Source organism: Triticum urartu, chromosome 7A (assembly GCF_056163025.1).
Source record: "Triticum urartu cultivar PI428250 chromosome 7A, HENAU_Tu73, whole genome shotgun sequence".
Taxonomy (NCBI): Eukaryota; Viridiplantae; Streptophyta; class Magnoliopsida; order Poales; family Poaceae; genus Triticum; species Triticum urartu.
The window spans coordinates 606,115,523-606,132,342 of record NC_141879.1 but is presented as its reverse complement, the minus strand read 5'-3'; the positions used below and the strand labels follow the sequence as shown (position 1 = coordinate 606,132,342).

At 44.4% G+C, this 16,820-nt stretch overlaps 1 protein-coding gene across 1 annotated transcript; it reads right to left on the bottom strand.

The window, feature by feature from the left end:
• Nucleotides 1-5,441: 5,441 nt before the first annotated feature.
• On the bottom strand, nt 5,442-6,102 carry LOC147960643 (uncharacterized). The gene has a single exon (XM_087536226.1). The coding sequence runs from the start codon at nt 6,039-6,041 to the stop codon at nt 5,700-5,702; it is 342 nt and encodes a 113-aa protein (XP_087392352.1). The 5' UTR covers nt 6,042-6,102; the 3' UTR covers nt 5,442-5,699.
• Nucleotides 6,103-16,820: the final 10,718 nt, after the last annotated feature.

Sequence of the window (16,820 nt, the reverse complement as noted above, 5' to 3'; positions counted from 1 at the left end):
CAACAGTCGTTGCCAGCTCTGTGACCACCTCCATAGCGTGATCTGACAAATCCGCCGTCTGAGCAGGATTGGGCGTCTCAGTGGTGTCCGTCTGCTAAACTACGGCCGGCGGAGGAGGATGACGTTGTCGGTACCGGCCACCTCGACCACGATGACCACGGTAGCCAGCATGCTGCCAGTGGTTAGGGCCTGATGCCCCTTCAACAAAGCCACCCGGGGGGCCATAAAAAGGTATGTCCGCTGTGCCATCGCTTTGCCAAGCATGTCCACGTCCACCACCTGTGGACGATGAACCTCGGTGTATACCTTCACCATAAACATCATGTCCGTCATCACCCCATTGACCCCGCGGCGGTCCGTTAGCTCCACCGTTGGCTGGTCCATGGGGCACTCCCGCTCCTCCAGCTCCAGACTGAGGCGGCGGTGCCTGTGCATGCACCAGACCAGGCCGCTTCTGCGGCGGCCACATAACGAGATGAGGCGGTGGAGCAGCACCTATAGCCGATCTAGGCGGAGGCGACCTCGAACCGTGCGCCCGGCCCCGCCCTGCTGTAGCAGGCGCCGACAAGGCCCCATCCGGATTTGCTGCTAGCGCCGGCGGCCTAGGAGCAGGCGGGCCGCCACGACCCACCGCCGGCACCGAAGGCCGAACGCTGTGGTGGCCACCACCGCGGGTCAGCGTGCCCTGCGGCGCTCTGGCTCCCACCGAAGAACCAACGGCGCCCCGCCCAGAAGCTGCAGGAGGTGGCGCAGCAGACCCGCCGCGCCCGGTGGCAGCCGCTACCAGAGGAGGGTTCTTCCTCGTAGGAACCCCCGCCCCGCGACCAGCCATCGCAGAGAGCGGAGCAATCCTGTGCGCTCGTCCAGAGCCACAGACCCGAAACCCCGGCCTCCCGCACCTGCGACCCTAGGCGGAAGTCGCGATAACGACGTCGATCGATCCACGTGATCGTCGCATATGCCTGCGCACGCAAGGACCGAGGGTACCGGAATAGTCTGGGCCTCATACCCAACTATCTCCGGCCCAACAAGCTGCGGCGTTTGTCCTGGCAAAATTGGCCCATCTCGGCCTAGTAAAGAATTCAAACGTGCCTCCCGAGCCGCCCTGATCCCGATCCCCGGGATCGCCGGCGTGGTCGCCGCTGCCGCCACCGGCGTCGGTCCGGCCACATTTCGTCGCTTGCTCTTCCTTCTCTTAACCGTAATGCAGGACTCGGGGTGAATCAAATCAAAAAGAGTTAGGGTCGGGAGGCATACCTTAGGCAGGGGGCCCCTCGAAGGCTTGATCGACGTCGCCGTCGTACTCCGGCGAACTGACAGGCGGTCTGAACTTCCTTTGTCTTCAGGAGTCGGCCCTTGACACGCCACCCGGGTACTAGGACCAACGGCGTCAAAAGTCGGCGAGGGCTCCAGCGATTCGCGGTCGCACTTCCCATCGGCGCCCTCCTCCTCGTCATCCTCGTCCACGAGCACCCAGAAGCGGCCTCCAACCCGCCGATCTAGCTTCCCTCCGCTAGACTCCGAGGATGTGTCAAATATCTCGATCGAATGAACCTCTTCCGAAACCATCTGCATACGAATATCGACAACCACATCAAAAATATCAATACGCAAAAGGGTTCCTACCTTCATCTGGCCGTCAATGTCAATGTAGTCGCCGGCGCGGACGTCATTGTCCAGATCCAACAATGCCGTCCAACGAGACGCCGGAGAATGTTGCAGCCGGCCGCTGATCCAATTCCCCCGGCCCTCACGGAACCGAACGGCCCAGCGCCATCCCTCTGCCGCCGGCACAACAGCCTCGCCGTTGTCTTTGATCAGATCCGAATGGAAGAGATCGGGAAACGGCGACAATGTCTTCGGCGTCGAGGGCGAAGCGGGGCGTGGCAGATCCGGCGACGCATCCGGCGATCGCCCACGGCGCCCGGAGTCCATCGCCCCTAGACAGACCCATCCACCGGCCAATAAACGATTAAGAAGGATCAGTCCTAAATTTATTGCTTCATCTTATTTTCAGCTAGTTATTGTTTACATTCTTCTAAGCTCTAACTCAGTTTAATTGAGCTCATGTGTAAGTGTAACCGAGATAACTGCTATATAAGTTGCTCTGATAGTTGAAGAGGTATGCCATGAAATAAATATACCGTTTCGCTATTTGTATGTCGCCTGAATTTATAATTTGGGCCAGTCGATTTTTGGATGAAGAAGCATCCGCCGTCGGAGGGAAGGAAGGAGCAGCCGTTAGGGATCTATCTTAGGGTGGCAGGCTCACTGGTGATCTATCTTAAGGTGGCAGGTTCGCTGGCGATCTATGTAAGCGGTGTTGAGGGCCGAGGTGCATGTTTGCCAAAAAAATTTGCTCATTGCCAGGGTTAGAGGGATGACCGGGGGTGGTGGCAGCAGGCGGTTAGGACGGTGGTAGCTTGGCGGTTTGAGGTAGAAGACATCTGGAGGTTGAAGAAGGCATTTGGCCATTTATTTTCATAGGGACGACCGGAAAATCAATTGACTAACCAAAATTAAATTTTCAATCAACTGGTCTCTAGCCAGTCTAAAAAATATAAGCCCTAGCTATTACTTTCCTATGGTTCTGCAGAAATTCCCAATTTATCAAGGTGCTCCCCACATTGGGAGATTTACGTTCTCTGTATGATCCTTCTGAGCATCGTCTTGATCCGTCTAGTTTAGCATTAGCAACCATGCCGAGCCCATGCCAATCTGGAGGGAGGCTAGTTAGTGAAGTGCTACCTCCGTAAGTAAACCTAAGACGTTTTTGCATTTCAATTTAGTACGTAGTACATAAATACTCCCTCCATTCCCTGGTCTTATGTGTATATTTAATTTCTAGCCTAGGTACCCATGAGTGTGTTGATGCTAAATTTTTGACAAGAAAGCCCGCAGCCCCCCACATGGTTTAATTCTCACAAATTCCTGGTTGAGCTCGATTCCTATGCACGCGATGGATCTGTTTCTTCTCTCAAGGGAGTGCACATGGAGCTCAATTTTCCTTGGAAGGTGTTGGACTCAAGTGTAAGAACCATATGGCTGAGTGGGCAACATTATGCTTATAATATTGTAACGTGATGAATGTTGTGCTCCTCACCAAATGGATTTGAATATTTTAGAACTGTCCTGGCCTTTGGTTGGATTTGCTCAAAGCAAAGTAGTACCAGGGTCCAGTGGCGGAGCCAGGGCAGGATTCCTGTTTAGGACGTACTACGGCATTTAGTGAGCAAATGTGTGACGGAGCCATGGCGGTATTTCTATTTACCGCGTGCTGCGGCGTTTACCTGAGCCAGCCCTTTTTGTGGCTTCTGTTGTGTGTGTTCTCCACCAAGTTACTTCGTTTTTCTGTTGGTCTTCTTCTGTTATTTATTTATTTTGTTGACCATTTTTTCTTTATTTTTCAAAATCCATGATTATTTTTCAAATTTGTGCACTTTTCTAGAAATCGCAAAATAATTTGAAATTTAGGAAAAAATAAAATTGAGAACAATTTTAAAATTCACGAACATTTCCAAAACTCTGGAACATTTTTTAAAATTCGTGGTTCATGAACATTTAAAAATTACAATCATTTTTCAAATTCAGAAATATTTTGAAAATTTCCTTTGCTTTTTAAATATTTTGTTACAATATAAAAAATGTAAAATAATAAAAAGAAAAACAATGAGATGACAAAAAAAGGAGGCCCGCACCGCCGCTTTGAGCCGGCCCAAACTGCACGGAAGCTGCGCATTTGTCTGCCCCGCAACACCCCGGGCGCGCCTATGTCTCCCTTATAGCAAGACGTAGGGCCACCTCACCTGGGCGAGCGCGAGACTGGGCCGGCCCACAGCGCGGGAGGACATATGCTATAGATTCTAAATATTATGTTACCAAAAATACTTTACACAAACATTTAAAAATCAATGAAAACCAAAAATATACAAAGTTTAAACTATACAATGGAACAAAAACCAATGAAAACCAAGAAAGAAATGACAAAAACTGGTGAGATAACAAAGAAAAATAAAAAACCAAGGAAGAAACATAAAAAAATCAAATGTCAAAAAAAAATCCTAGCAAACGAAATCAGCGAACTCGACCGAAACCAGTGAACTAAAAAAAGATAAAAATGGACCATCGCAGTAGCGTGGAGTAAAACCTTCTGTGAGACGTATGTTAGTCTCCCTATAAGTCAGATATAACATTTTCACCCTATGCGCCAATTAGGAGCACCCAAGCCAAGGGAGCTCCTATTTAGCGGTTAGCGGTCTTAGCGCCTTCTTTTAAAACTAGCGCTCTTAGCGCCTAGTAGCCGCTAAAACGAGCACTAGGCCGCGGCCCATGAACTCCCTCGCTCGGTTCGCTCCATGCCTGCTCCGCTTATCTTGCTTTTTTCTGCTTTTTCTATGCTCGGCACACTCTTCCTATTTTGCTGGCTTTGAAAAAATCGGCTATATTTTCTTGGGGTTTTGACGAATTTGGTTCAAACAAAAAATGTTCACGGTTTTTTATTAAATATTCATGATATAAAATGGTCACGAATACAAATTTAGAAAATATTAGTTAGTTTTATAAAATATTTAAAAATGAAAATGAGATGGCGAACCAAAAGTCAGGCGAGCAGTTTTGATCCACATAATTTTTAACTACATTGTAGTCAAATTTATGTAAATTGTGTCTTTAGTGTTTGAGGGTATCTCTAGCGGATCCCTAAAATAGTACTCCCTTCGTCCCATAATATAAGAAGGTTTTTCAAACTAATAAATCTTGAAAAATATTTTTATAATATGGAATAGAGGAAGTACTAAAAGGTAGCAAGGCTGATGGCGTACACTGCAACGCCTCGCGCCGCGCGGTGGAGCTTCGAGCATGAACTATCAATGTTATGGCTAGCTAAATGTTGCCATTGTCAAATATTGACACTATATGAGGTAGACAAGACAATTTGATAACAATCAATTAGTAGTCAATATTTGACACGATGCCAAACATTGGCATGCCAATTTTTGGCATCAAACCAATATTTGGCTCGAAACCCATGCTTGTAGATGAACCAAGGAGGGAGAATTACTCTGGCCAAACAACGAAGAACACGCCTAGGAATCAACGAGTGTGGCACGTATTGATGCGATTTCAAAACTGCCATTTGACCGCGACTCTCTCCTACGGTGAGTGCTCAGAACAACAGAATTTTTGGATTAGACTGTAGGACACGAAACTAGAACAACCAGCAACCCGTTCGTGTAGCCGAAATGCCGAATCCATCTCAATATGCGCCAGCTTCACAACCTTCTGCACTAGACGCACGTCATTCGCAGAGAAAATTTACGTACGTACCTTACAGAGCCATTCGCCCTCGATCAAAAACACGGTATTTGCTTGCGTGCACAACACATACAGAATTTATTTTGTGCGAGATACTCCTACAACACATACAGAATTACAGATGCATCTGGAAAACTAGCACGCACACGATTAATTAACAGGGACATACATTCAGTTATTAGAGGCAAGTACAAGCGTCGATCTCATCATGCAAGGCGTTACTAGCTAATGGTCAGATCGATCGACTTGGATTACAACCTAAAAGTAGCTAGGCTGTTCTCACGCGGGCAGTCTATACATTATTGAAGTTGCTACAAACATTGGTCAGCACTAGTGACCAGGGGAGGCAGCCTAGCTGACACAGGAGCTGATGCACTAGAACGTCTCTACTTGGCGGCGTCTCCGTGGTGGAGACCCGCGAAGTAGCCCTGGGGGTTGGCCTCGAAGCCGGAGCGGGCGATGTAGCCGTCGGCGCCCGGGGCCCTCATCATGCCGTCTCCCCCGCCGCCGGCCGACTTCCCCATCCCACCGTGCCCGCCACCGCCGCCGGACTTGGCAGACCCTCCTCCGGTTCCACCACCTTTTCCACCTCCTCCCCCGCCGCCGCTCCTCGCCCCGCCTCCACCTCCCCCTCCGCCCTTGCCACCGCTGCCTCCGCCTCCACCCTTCCCGCCACCTCCTCCTCCTCCCTTTCCACCGCCACCACCTCCGCCACCTTTCCCACCCATAGCTCTAAGTTGGCTCTCGCCTCGATCAGTCTCAGAAGATTAAGAAGGAGCCGCTCTCTTGCGTGAGGGAATGCTGTGTAGTGCAGTGCTCATTTATAGTGGAAACGTCGATGTTTACGGTGGACGTGGGAAGCGGCGGGCAAACAATCGAAACGGCATGCACGTCGACCGGTCGACGCATGGCGGGACACGTTCGAGCGCTGCATGCCCGTCCGTGGAGGTGGAGATATGCCTGACTTTCACTGACTCCGGCCGGCCAAGCTCCGGAGAGCTCACCTCGAAATCCGCGAGTGTGCATATCCGCGAGATCTTTAGCTCGATTTTAAGTTTTTTTTAAGAAACGATTTTAAGTTAACCGTTGCTCTCTTGTCAAGGATTCCCCGCGCGGTCCAGAATGCCCCAGCCCGCTCGCAAAAGCTGCAGCTGGGCAGGCCCAATCCAACTGCTACAGTCTCATTTGAGTGGCAACTAGGGGCCGGGGCTGCGACCAGTGCGGCATACTGTTTTTTCTCCCAAATCCAGAAAAGATATTTTGCTGATTTATATATAATCGAAATATATATTTGGCAACCCTGTGCCCCATTGCAAAACTGTCACACCACTCGGTGTCCCTTCGATCGGCATCGCACGCATAAGTCTTCCTCCCGTATTCCTCCCCGCGCCAAGTCCCTAGCCGATGGTGTCTTCCTCTGATTCCTCCTCCCTGCTGCCAAGTCTGAGCCCTCCTCGCCGCATCCTCCTCCGGCGAGCCGCCGCCGGCAAGCCAAACCGCAGTGCCGCCCCTTGCTCCCTCCTTTTCCCTTCATCTTCCTTCCTTCCTCCCTCTCTATCATCTCTTTCTTTCTGCTCACGGGAGCTCCCATGGCGCCGCCCATGGATCCGAGCAAGCTGCCGCCGGAAACACAACCCATCCACTGGACCCCCTCCGCCCCAACGGTCGCGACCTCTGGCGCCTCCCTGGCGTCCGCCGCTGCCTAGTCGTCATCCTCGAAGCCCACGATTGCAACACCTCCTCCAGGGCCGGACTAGGGGGTGTGAGGCTCCAATAAATTATGTACTTGGGAGGTGTAAACAAGCTCAGTTGACCAAAAAATGGAGTTCCGAAGGTTGCTGGATCCAAGCAGAGTGAGGAGCCTGCTGCGTCGCTGTAGAGAATGGACGAGACCCGGCGCCACCGCATCACAAGAGTGTGTTGTGCGTCCCTTGCTCATTCAGTTCAGTTGTCTCGTAAGAAAACCTGAAGGGAAATGTATTGTCAAGAGATGCCAATACTATTGTTGCTTCTTTGCAACTTTTTTGTTCATTTCTTACAAGAAACTCTAGCCTATTCATATCTGGTGCTGCTACAAACTTACAAAGTGTACAGGTAGACTAGCCTGGTATATTCAGTACTTCAATTTATTGTTCAGTTATACCACTTGTTGGTACAAAAAAACTATGTTAGTTCTACACATTTTCCAGTGTTATGTGCTAGAATTTCAGTGTTAAGTACTACAAAAATGTTCAATTTGGAGAGGTTCCGATGCTTTGTTGCTGCTGTTATGTGCTAGAATTTCAGTGTTATAAATCATTTCTTGTGTTCTTGTTAAGCCTATAAGTGAGGCTCTAAAAATGCAGTTTGGATAAGTTCCAGTGCTTTGTTGTTGCTGTTATATTGTACACAATCTGCACTTTAAAGAGGGTCCAATGCTTGGATGGTGTCGTTTCTTGCTATTAAGCGTGCAAGTGTGTTGTGAAAATCTGCAATTTGAGATATTCTAGTGCTTTGCTGTTGTTCGTTAATCCTGTACTAGGACTTGTAAAAGTCAGAAATCAGGAGACATTCAAGTCCCATGTTGTGGTTGTTTTCTTGCTTCTGCTAAGTCTATAGGTGTGTGCTATTTTGTTTTCGAACAATCTCGTGTGTTGGATCTATATTGGATGTCAGATAAAAGAGGGCATGTTACAACACGACTTGCTAGAGGCAAGTTACTAGATCTCGGTCCAGATAGGACAAACAATATTAGGGATTGTTGCGTCTGTGTTGTGTGGTATGGTAACTTAGTTATTTCTTGGCTAGATACACCGCAATATTGGTACCAGTTTGAAGTTGAGATCAATTTTCACCGTGTGGATGAAAATTGATGCTATTTTCTAGTGTGAAGAATTTTTTTCAGTCACACCGTAATTTTTGTTTCCTATTTTTGAAAGATTGACTACTCCTTTTTAATTCGGTTGACACCGTAATATCGGCAACAAAAATTGAAAAAGCAATTAGGTGACTAATGGGTGTTCACTTTTCACATCGTTTTTCACATGGTAATTTATGCATTACAACCCTCAAAAAAATTTATGCATTACAGATTTGATGAAGGAAATATGCCCTAGAGGCAATAATAAAGTTATTATTTATTTCCTTATATCACGATAAATGTTTATTATTCATGCTAGAATTGTATTAACCGGAAACATAATACATGTGTGAATACATAGACAAACAGAGTGTCACTAGTATGCCTCTACTTGACTAGCTTGTTAATCAAAGATGGTTATGTTTCCTAACCATGGACAAAGAGTTGTTATTTGATTAACGGGATCACATCATTAGGTGAATGATCTGATTGACATGACCCATTCCATTAGCTTAGCACCCGATCGTTTAGTATGTTGCTATTGCTTTCTTCATGACTTATACATGTTCCTATGACTATGAGATTATGCAACTCCCGTTTGCTGGAGGAACACTTTGTGTGCTACCAAACGTCACAATGTAACTGGGTGATTATAAAGGTGCTCTACAGGTGTCTCCAAAGGTACATGTTGGGTTGGCGTATTTCGAGATTAGGATTTGTCACTCCGATTGCCGGAGAGGTATCTCTGGGCCCTCTCGGTAATGCACATCACCTAAGCCTTGCAAGCATTGCAACTAATGAGTTAGTTGCGAGATGATGTATTATGAAACGAGTGAAGAGACTTGCCGGTAACGAGATTGAACTAGGTATTGAGATACCGACGATCGAATCTCGGGCAAGTAACATACCGATGACAAAGGGAACAACGTATGTTGTTATGCGGTCTGACCGATAAAGATCTTCGTAGAATATGTAGGAGCCAATATGAGCATCCAGGTTCCGCTATTGGTTATTGACCAGAGACGTGTCTCGATCATGTCTACATTGTTCTCGAACCCGTAGGGTCCGCACGCTTAAGGTTTCGATGATAGTTATATTATGAGTTTATGAGTTTTGATGTACCGAAGGAGTTCGGAGTCCCGGATGAGATCGGGGACATGACGAGGAGTCTCGAAATGGTCGAGACGTAAAGATCGATATATTGGACGACTATATTCGAACATCGGAAAGGTTCCGAGTGGTTCGGGTATTTTTCAGAGTACCGGGGAGTTACGGGAATACGGGAGAAGAAGTATATGGGCCTTATTGGGCTTTAGGGGAGAGGGAGAGGCAGGCCGCTCGCCCCCCTAAGGCCTAGTCCGAATTGGACTAGGGGGAGGGGCTGCGCCCCCTCCTTCCTTCTCTTCCCTCTTCCCCTTCCTTGTCTCCTACTCCTACTATATGGAAGGACTCCTAGTTGGACTAGGAAAGGGGGAATCCTACTCCCGGTGGGAGTAGGACTCCCCTAGGGCGCGCCATAGAGAGGGCCGGCCCTCCCCTCCTTTATATACGGGGGCAGGGGGCACCCCATAGACACACAAGTTGATCTTCGTGATCGTTCCTTAGCCGTGTGCGGTGCCCCCCTCCACCATATTCCACCTCGGTCATATTGTAGCGGTGCTTAGGCGAAGCCCTGCGACGGTTGAACATCAAGATCGTCACCACGCCGTCGTGCTGACAGAACTCCTCCCCGAAGCTTTGCTAGATGGGAGCCCGGGGAGCGTCATCGAGCTGAACGTGTGCCAAGAATTCGGAGGTGCCGGAGTAACGGTGCTTGGATCGGTTGGACCGGGAAGACGTACGACTACTTCCTCTATGTTGCGTCAACGCTTCCGCTTCGGTCTACGAGGGTACGTCGACAACACTCTTCTCTCGTTGCTATGCATCACCATGATCTTGCGTGTGCGTAGGAATTTTTGAAATTACTACGTTCCCCAACAGTGGTATCAGAGCCTAGGTTTTATGTGTTGATGTTATATGCACGAGTAAAACACAAGTGAGTTGTGGGCGATATTAGTCATACTGCTTACCAGCATGTCATACTTTGGTTCCGCGGTATTGTTGGACGAAGCGGCCCGGACCGACATTACGCGTACGCTTACGCGAGACCGGTTCTCCCGACGTGCTTTGCACAAAGGTGGCTAGCGGGTAAAAGTTTCTCCAACTTTAGTTGAACCGAGTGTGGCTACGCCCGGTCCTTGCGAAGGTTAAAACAGCACCAACTTGACAAACTATCGTTGTGGTTTTGATGCGTAGATAAGATTGGTTCTTGCTTAAGCCCGTAGCAGCCACGTAAAACTTGCAACAACAAAGTAGAGGACGTCTAACTTATTTTTACAGGGCATGTTGTGATGTGATATGGTCAAGACATGATGCTAAATTTTATTGTATGAGATGATCATGTTTTGTAACCAAGTTATCGGCAACTGGCAGGAGCCATATGGTTGTCGCTTTATTGTATGCAATGCAATTGCGCTGTAATGCTTTACTTCATCAATAAGCGGTAGCGATAGTCGTGGAAGTATAAGATTGGTGAGACGACGACGATGCTACGATGGTGATCAAGGTGTCGCGCCGGTGACGATGGTGATCACGACGGTGCTTCGAAGATGGAGATCACAAGCACAAGATGATGATGGCCATATCATATCACTTATATTGATTGCATGTGATGTTTATCTTTTATGCATCTTATCTTGCTTTGATTGACGGTAGCATTTTAAGATGATCTCTCACTAATTATCAAGAAGTGTTCTCCCTGAGTATGCACCGTTGCGAAAGTTCTTCGTGCTGAGACACCACGTGATGATCGGGTGTGATAGGCTCTACGTTCAAATACAACGGGTGCAAAACAGTTGCACACGCGAAATACTCAGGTTATACTTGACGAGCCAAGCATATACAGATATGGCCTCGGAACACGGAGACCGAAAGGTCGAGCGTGAATCATACAGTAGATATGATCAACATAGTGATGTTCACCAATGAAACTGCTCCATCTCACGTGATGATCGGACATGGTTTAGTTGATTTGGATCACATGATCACTTAGAGGATTAGAGGGATGTCTATCTAAGTGGGAGTTCTTAAGTAATATGATTAATTGAACTTAAATTTATCATGAACTTAGTCCTGGTAGTATTTTGCAAATTATGTTGTAGATCAATAGCTCGCGTTGTTGCTTCCCTGTATTTATTTTGATATGTTCCTAGAGAAAATTGTGTTGAAAAATGTTAGTAGCAATGATGCGGATTGGATCCGTGATCTGAGGTTTATCCTCATTGCTGCACAGAAGAATTATGTTCTTGATGCACCGCTAGGTGATAGACCTATTGTAGGAGCAGATGCAGACGTTATGAACGTTTGGCTAGCCAAATATGATGACTACTTGATCGTTTAGTGCACCATGCTTAAAGGCTTAGAATCGGGACTTCAAAGACGTTTTGAACGTCATGGACCATATGAGATGTTCCAGGAGTTGAAGTTAATATTTCAAGCAAATACCCGAGTTGAGAGATATGAAGTCTCCAACAAGTTCTATAGCTAAGAGATGGAGGAGAATCGCTCAACTAGTGAGCATGTGCTCAGATTGTCTGGGTACTACAATCGCTTGAATCAAGTGGGAGTTAATCTTCCAGATAAGATAGTGATTGACAGAATTCTCTAGTCACCATCACCAAGTTAGTAGAACTTCGTGATGAACTATAGTATGCAAGGGATGACGAAAACGACTCCCGAGCTTTTCATGATGATGAAATCGATGAAGGTAGAAATCAAGAAAGAGCATCAAGTGTTGATGGTTGACAAGATCACTAGTTTCAAGAAAAGGGCAAAGGGAAAAAGCGGAACTTTAAGAAAAACAGCAAGCAAGTTGCTGCTCAAGTGAAGAAGCCCAAGTCTAGTCCTAAGCCTGAGACTAAGTGCTTCTACTGCAAAGGGACTGGTCACTGGAAGCGGAACTACCCCGAGTGATTGGCGGATAAGAAGGATGGCAAAGTGAACATAAGTATATTTGATATACATGTTATTGATGTGTATTTTACTAGTGTTTATAGCAACCCATCAGTATTAGATACTAGTTCAGTTGCTAAGATTAGTAACTCGAAACGGGAGTTGCAGAATAAACAGAGACTAGTTAAGGGTGAAGTGACGATGTGTGTTGGAAGTGGATCCAAGATTGATATAATCATCATCGCACACTCCCTATACTTTCGGGATTAGTGTTGAACCTAAATAATTGTTATTTGGTGTTTGCGTTGAGCATGAATATGATTTGATTATGTTTATTGTAATACGGTTATTTATTTAAGTAAGATAATAAATTGTTGTTCTGTTTACATGAATAAAACCTTATATGGTTACACACCCAATGAAAATGGTTCATTGGATCTCGATCGTAGTGATACACATATTTATAATATTGAAGCCAAAAGATGCAAAGTTAATAATGATAGTGCAACTTATTTGTGGCACTGTCGTTTAGGTCATATTGGTGTAAAGCGCATGAAGAAACTCCATGCTGATGGGATTTTGGAATCACTTGATTATGAATCACTTGGTGCTTGCGAACCATGCCTTATGGGCAAGATGACTAAAGACTCCGTTCTCCGGAACAATGGAGCGAGCAACAGATTTGTTGGAAATCATACATACTGATGTATGTGGTCCGATGAATATTAAAGCTCGCGACAAGTATCATTATTTTCTGACCTTCACAGATGATTTAAGCAGATATGAGTATATCTACTTGATGAAACATAAGTCTGAAAAGTTCAAAGTATTTCAGAGATTAAGTGGAAAATTATCGTGACAAGAAAATAAAGTTTCTACGATCTGATCGCAGAGACGAATATTTGAGTTACGAGTTTGGTCTTCGATTAAAACAATGTGGAATAGTTTCACAAACTCATGCCACCTGAAACACCACAACATAATGGTGTGTCCGAACGTCATAACCGTACTTTATTGGATATAGTACAATCTATGATGTTTCTTACCGATTTACCAATATCGTTTTGGGATCATGCATTAGAGACAGCTGCATTCACGTTAAAAAGGGGCACCATCTAAGTCCGTTGAGACGACACAATCTGAACTATGGTTTGACAAGAAACCGAAGTTGTCGTTTCTTAAAGTTTGGGATTGTGATGCTTATATGAAAAAGTTTCATCTTGATAAGCTCAAACTCAAATCGGAGAAATATGTCTTCATAGGATACCCAAAGGAGACTGTTGGCTACATCTTCTATCACAGATCCGAAAGGCAAGACATTCGTTGCTAAGAATGGATCCTTTCTAGAGAAAGAGTTTCTCTTGAAAGAAGTGAGTGGGAGGAAAGTAGAACTTGATAAGGTAATTGTACCTTCTCCCTTATTGGAAAGTAGTTCATCACAGAAATATGTTCCTGTGACTACTACACCAATTAGTGAGAAAGCTAATGATGATGATCATGTAACTTCAGATCAAGTTACTACCGAATCTCGTAGGTTAACCAGAGTGAGATCCGCACCAGAGTGGTACAGTAATCTTGTTCTGGAGGTCATTCTACTTGACCATGACGAAACTTGCGAACTATGAGGAAGCGATGATGAGCCCAGATTCCGCGAAATGATTTGAAGCCATGAAATCTGAGATATGATCCATGTATGAGAACAAAGTATGGACTTTGATGGATTTTCCCGATGATCGGCAAGTCATAGAAAATAAATGAATCTTTAAGAAGAAGACTGATGCTGACGGTAATATTACTGTCTACAAAGCTCGACTTGTCGCAAAAGGTTTTCGGCAAGTTCAAGGGATTGACTACGATGAGACCTTCTCACTCGTAGCGATGCTTAAGTCTGTCCAAATCATGTTAGCAATTGCCGCATTTTTATGAAATCTGACAAATGGATAAACAAAACTACATTCCTTAATGGATTTAAAGAAGAGTTGTATATGATGCAACCAGAAGGTTTTTCAATCCTAAAGGTGCTAACAAAATATGCAAGCTCCAGCGATCCATCTATGGACTGGTGCAAGCATCTCGGAGTTGGAATATGCGCTTTGATGAGATGATCAAAGTATATAGTTTTATACAGACTTGTGATGAAGCCTGTATTTACAAAAAAGTGAGTGGAGCACCACAGCATTTCTGACAAGTATATGTGAATGACATATTATTGATCGAAAATAATGTAGAATTATTTTACAAAGCATAAAGGACTGTTTGAAAGAAGTTTTTCAAAGAAAGACCTCGGCGAAGCTGCTTACATATTAATCATCAAGATCTATAGAGATAGATCAAGACGCTTGATAAGTTTTTTCAATGAGTACATACCTTGACAATATTTTGAAGTAGTTCAAAATAGAACAGTCAAAGAAAGAGTTCTTGCATGTGTTACAAGGTGTGAAATTGAGTAAGACTCAAAGCCCGACCACGACCGAAGATAGAAAGAGAATGAAAGTCATTCCCTATGCCTCAGCCATAGGTTCTATAAAGTATGTCATGCTGTGTACCAAATCTATTGTATACCCTACACTGATGTTGGCAAGGGAGTACAATAGTGATCTAGGAGTAGATCACTGGATAGCGGTCAAAATTATCCTTACTGGAATAAGGAAATATTTCTCGATTATGGAGGTGACAAAAGGTACGTCGTAAAAAGTTACGTCGATGCAAGTTTTGACACAGATCTGGATGACTCTAAGTCTCGATCTAGATACATATTGAAAGTGGGAGCAATTAGCTAGAGTAGCTCCGTGCAGAGCATTGTAGACATAGAAATTCGCAAAATACTTACGGATCTGTATGTGACAGACCCGTTGACTAAAATCATCTCACAAGCAAAACATGATCACACCTTAGTACTCATTGGGTGTTAATCACATAAGCGATGTGAACTAGATTATTGATTCTAGTAAACCCTTTGGGTGTAGGTCACATGACGATGTAAACTATGGGTGTTAATCACATGGTGATGTGAACTATTAGTGTTGAATCACATGGCAATGTGAACTAGATTATTGACTCTAGTGCAAGTGGGAGACTGAAGGAAATATGCCCTAGAGGCAATAATAAAGTTATTGTTTATTTCCTTATATCATGGTAAATGTTTATTATTCATGCTAGAATTGTATTAACCAGAAACATAATACATGTGTGAATACATAGACAAACAGAGTGTCACTAGTATGCCTTTACTTGACTAGCTCGTTAATTAAAGATGGTTATGTTTCCTAACCATGGACAAAGAGTTGTTATTTGATTAAAGGATCACATCATTAGGTGAATGATCTGATTGACATGACCCATTCCATTAGCTTAGCACCCGATCGTTTAGTATATTGCTATTGCTTTCTTCATGACTTATACATGTTCCTATGACTATGAGATTATGCAACTCCCGTTTGCCGGAGGAACACTTTGTGTGCTACCAAACGTCACAACGTAACTGGGTGATTATAAATGTGCTCTACACGTCATGCTAGAATTTTTGTATAAATAACACGGTAATATAAGTACCACATAACTGATATTTTACATACAAGCACCGTGGTAACTTTTGATCCGGCAAAAAAGTTACTGAAAACACAACCCCGGTAACTTTTTCTGTAAATACTATGGTAATATACATTTTGTAGACATGATAACTTAATTACAAACACCGCGATAAAATTAAACAAGGAGGGGAGTTGTTAAAAAATAAACCCAATAACTTTATGTGAAAATAACATGATAATATATGAACCATGTACATGATAATTTACGTAAAAACATCGCGGTAAAATTGACCAAGGGAAAAATGTTATTGACAAATGTACTCCCAATAACTTCTGTGTGAGTAGCTTGGTAAAATAGGAAACACCGACTTGATAATTTGGGTGCAAACACCATGGTAACTTTGTCCAAAGAGGGGAAAATTATTGAAAAATATACCTCGATAACTCACGTGAAAATAGAACGGTAATATACGAATCATATACCCGATAACTTACGTACAAACACCACGGTAACTTTGACTAAAGAGCAAAAAAGTTGTCGAAAAACATACCCGCGATAACTTAAGTGAAAATAGCACTATTATATATGAACCGCAAAATCCGATAACTTACGTCCAAATACTATGATTAGTTTGATTCGAGTGGATGAAGTTGTTGAAAATATACCTCGGGAACTTATGTGTAAATAGCACGGTAATAGTCTTGGTTTGGGGAAAAGTAGTAAAAAGTGGTCGAAAAATACACATGGTAACTTTTTGTATGTAAATAGCATAGAAATTACGCACCACAACCTTGATAATTTAGGTCCAAACACCACGGTAAATTTGATCTGGAGAAAAAAAATTGTTGAAAAGATATCCCGGTAACTTTTGTGTAAATAGCATAGTAATATACACCCAGCATACCTGATAATTTACATACCCCATAATTTACATACAAATACCATGGTAATATTTGACTCGGTAGGGAAATTGTTGAAAACATACCCCCGTAAATTTTGTGTAAATAGCATGGTTACATACGCATCACATACCTACGTACAAACACCACAGTAATCTTGATCAAGTAGAAAAAAATGTTAGAAACATACCCCCCGGTAACTTATATAAAAACACCATGGTTATATACGAACCGCAGACCTAAAAACA

Excerpts from the sequence above, each read along its gene's own strand:
- LOC147960643 (XM_087536226.1), bottom strand. The coding sequence starts at position 6,041 with ATGGGTGGGAAAGGTGGCGGAGGTGGTGGCGGTGGAAAGGGAGGAGGA.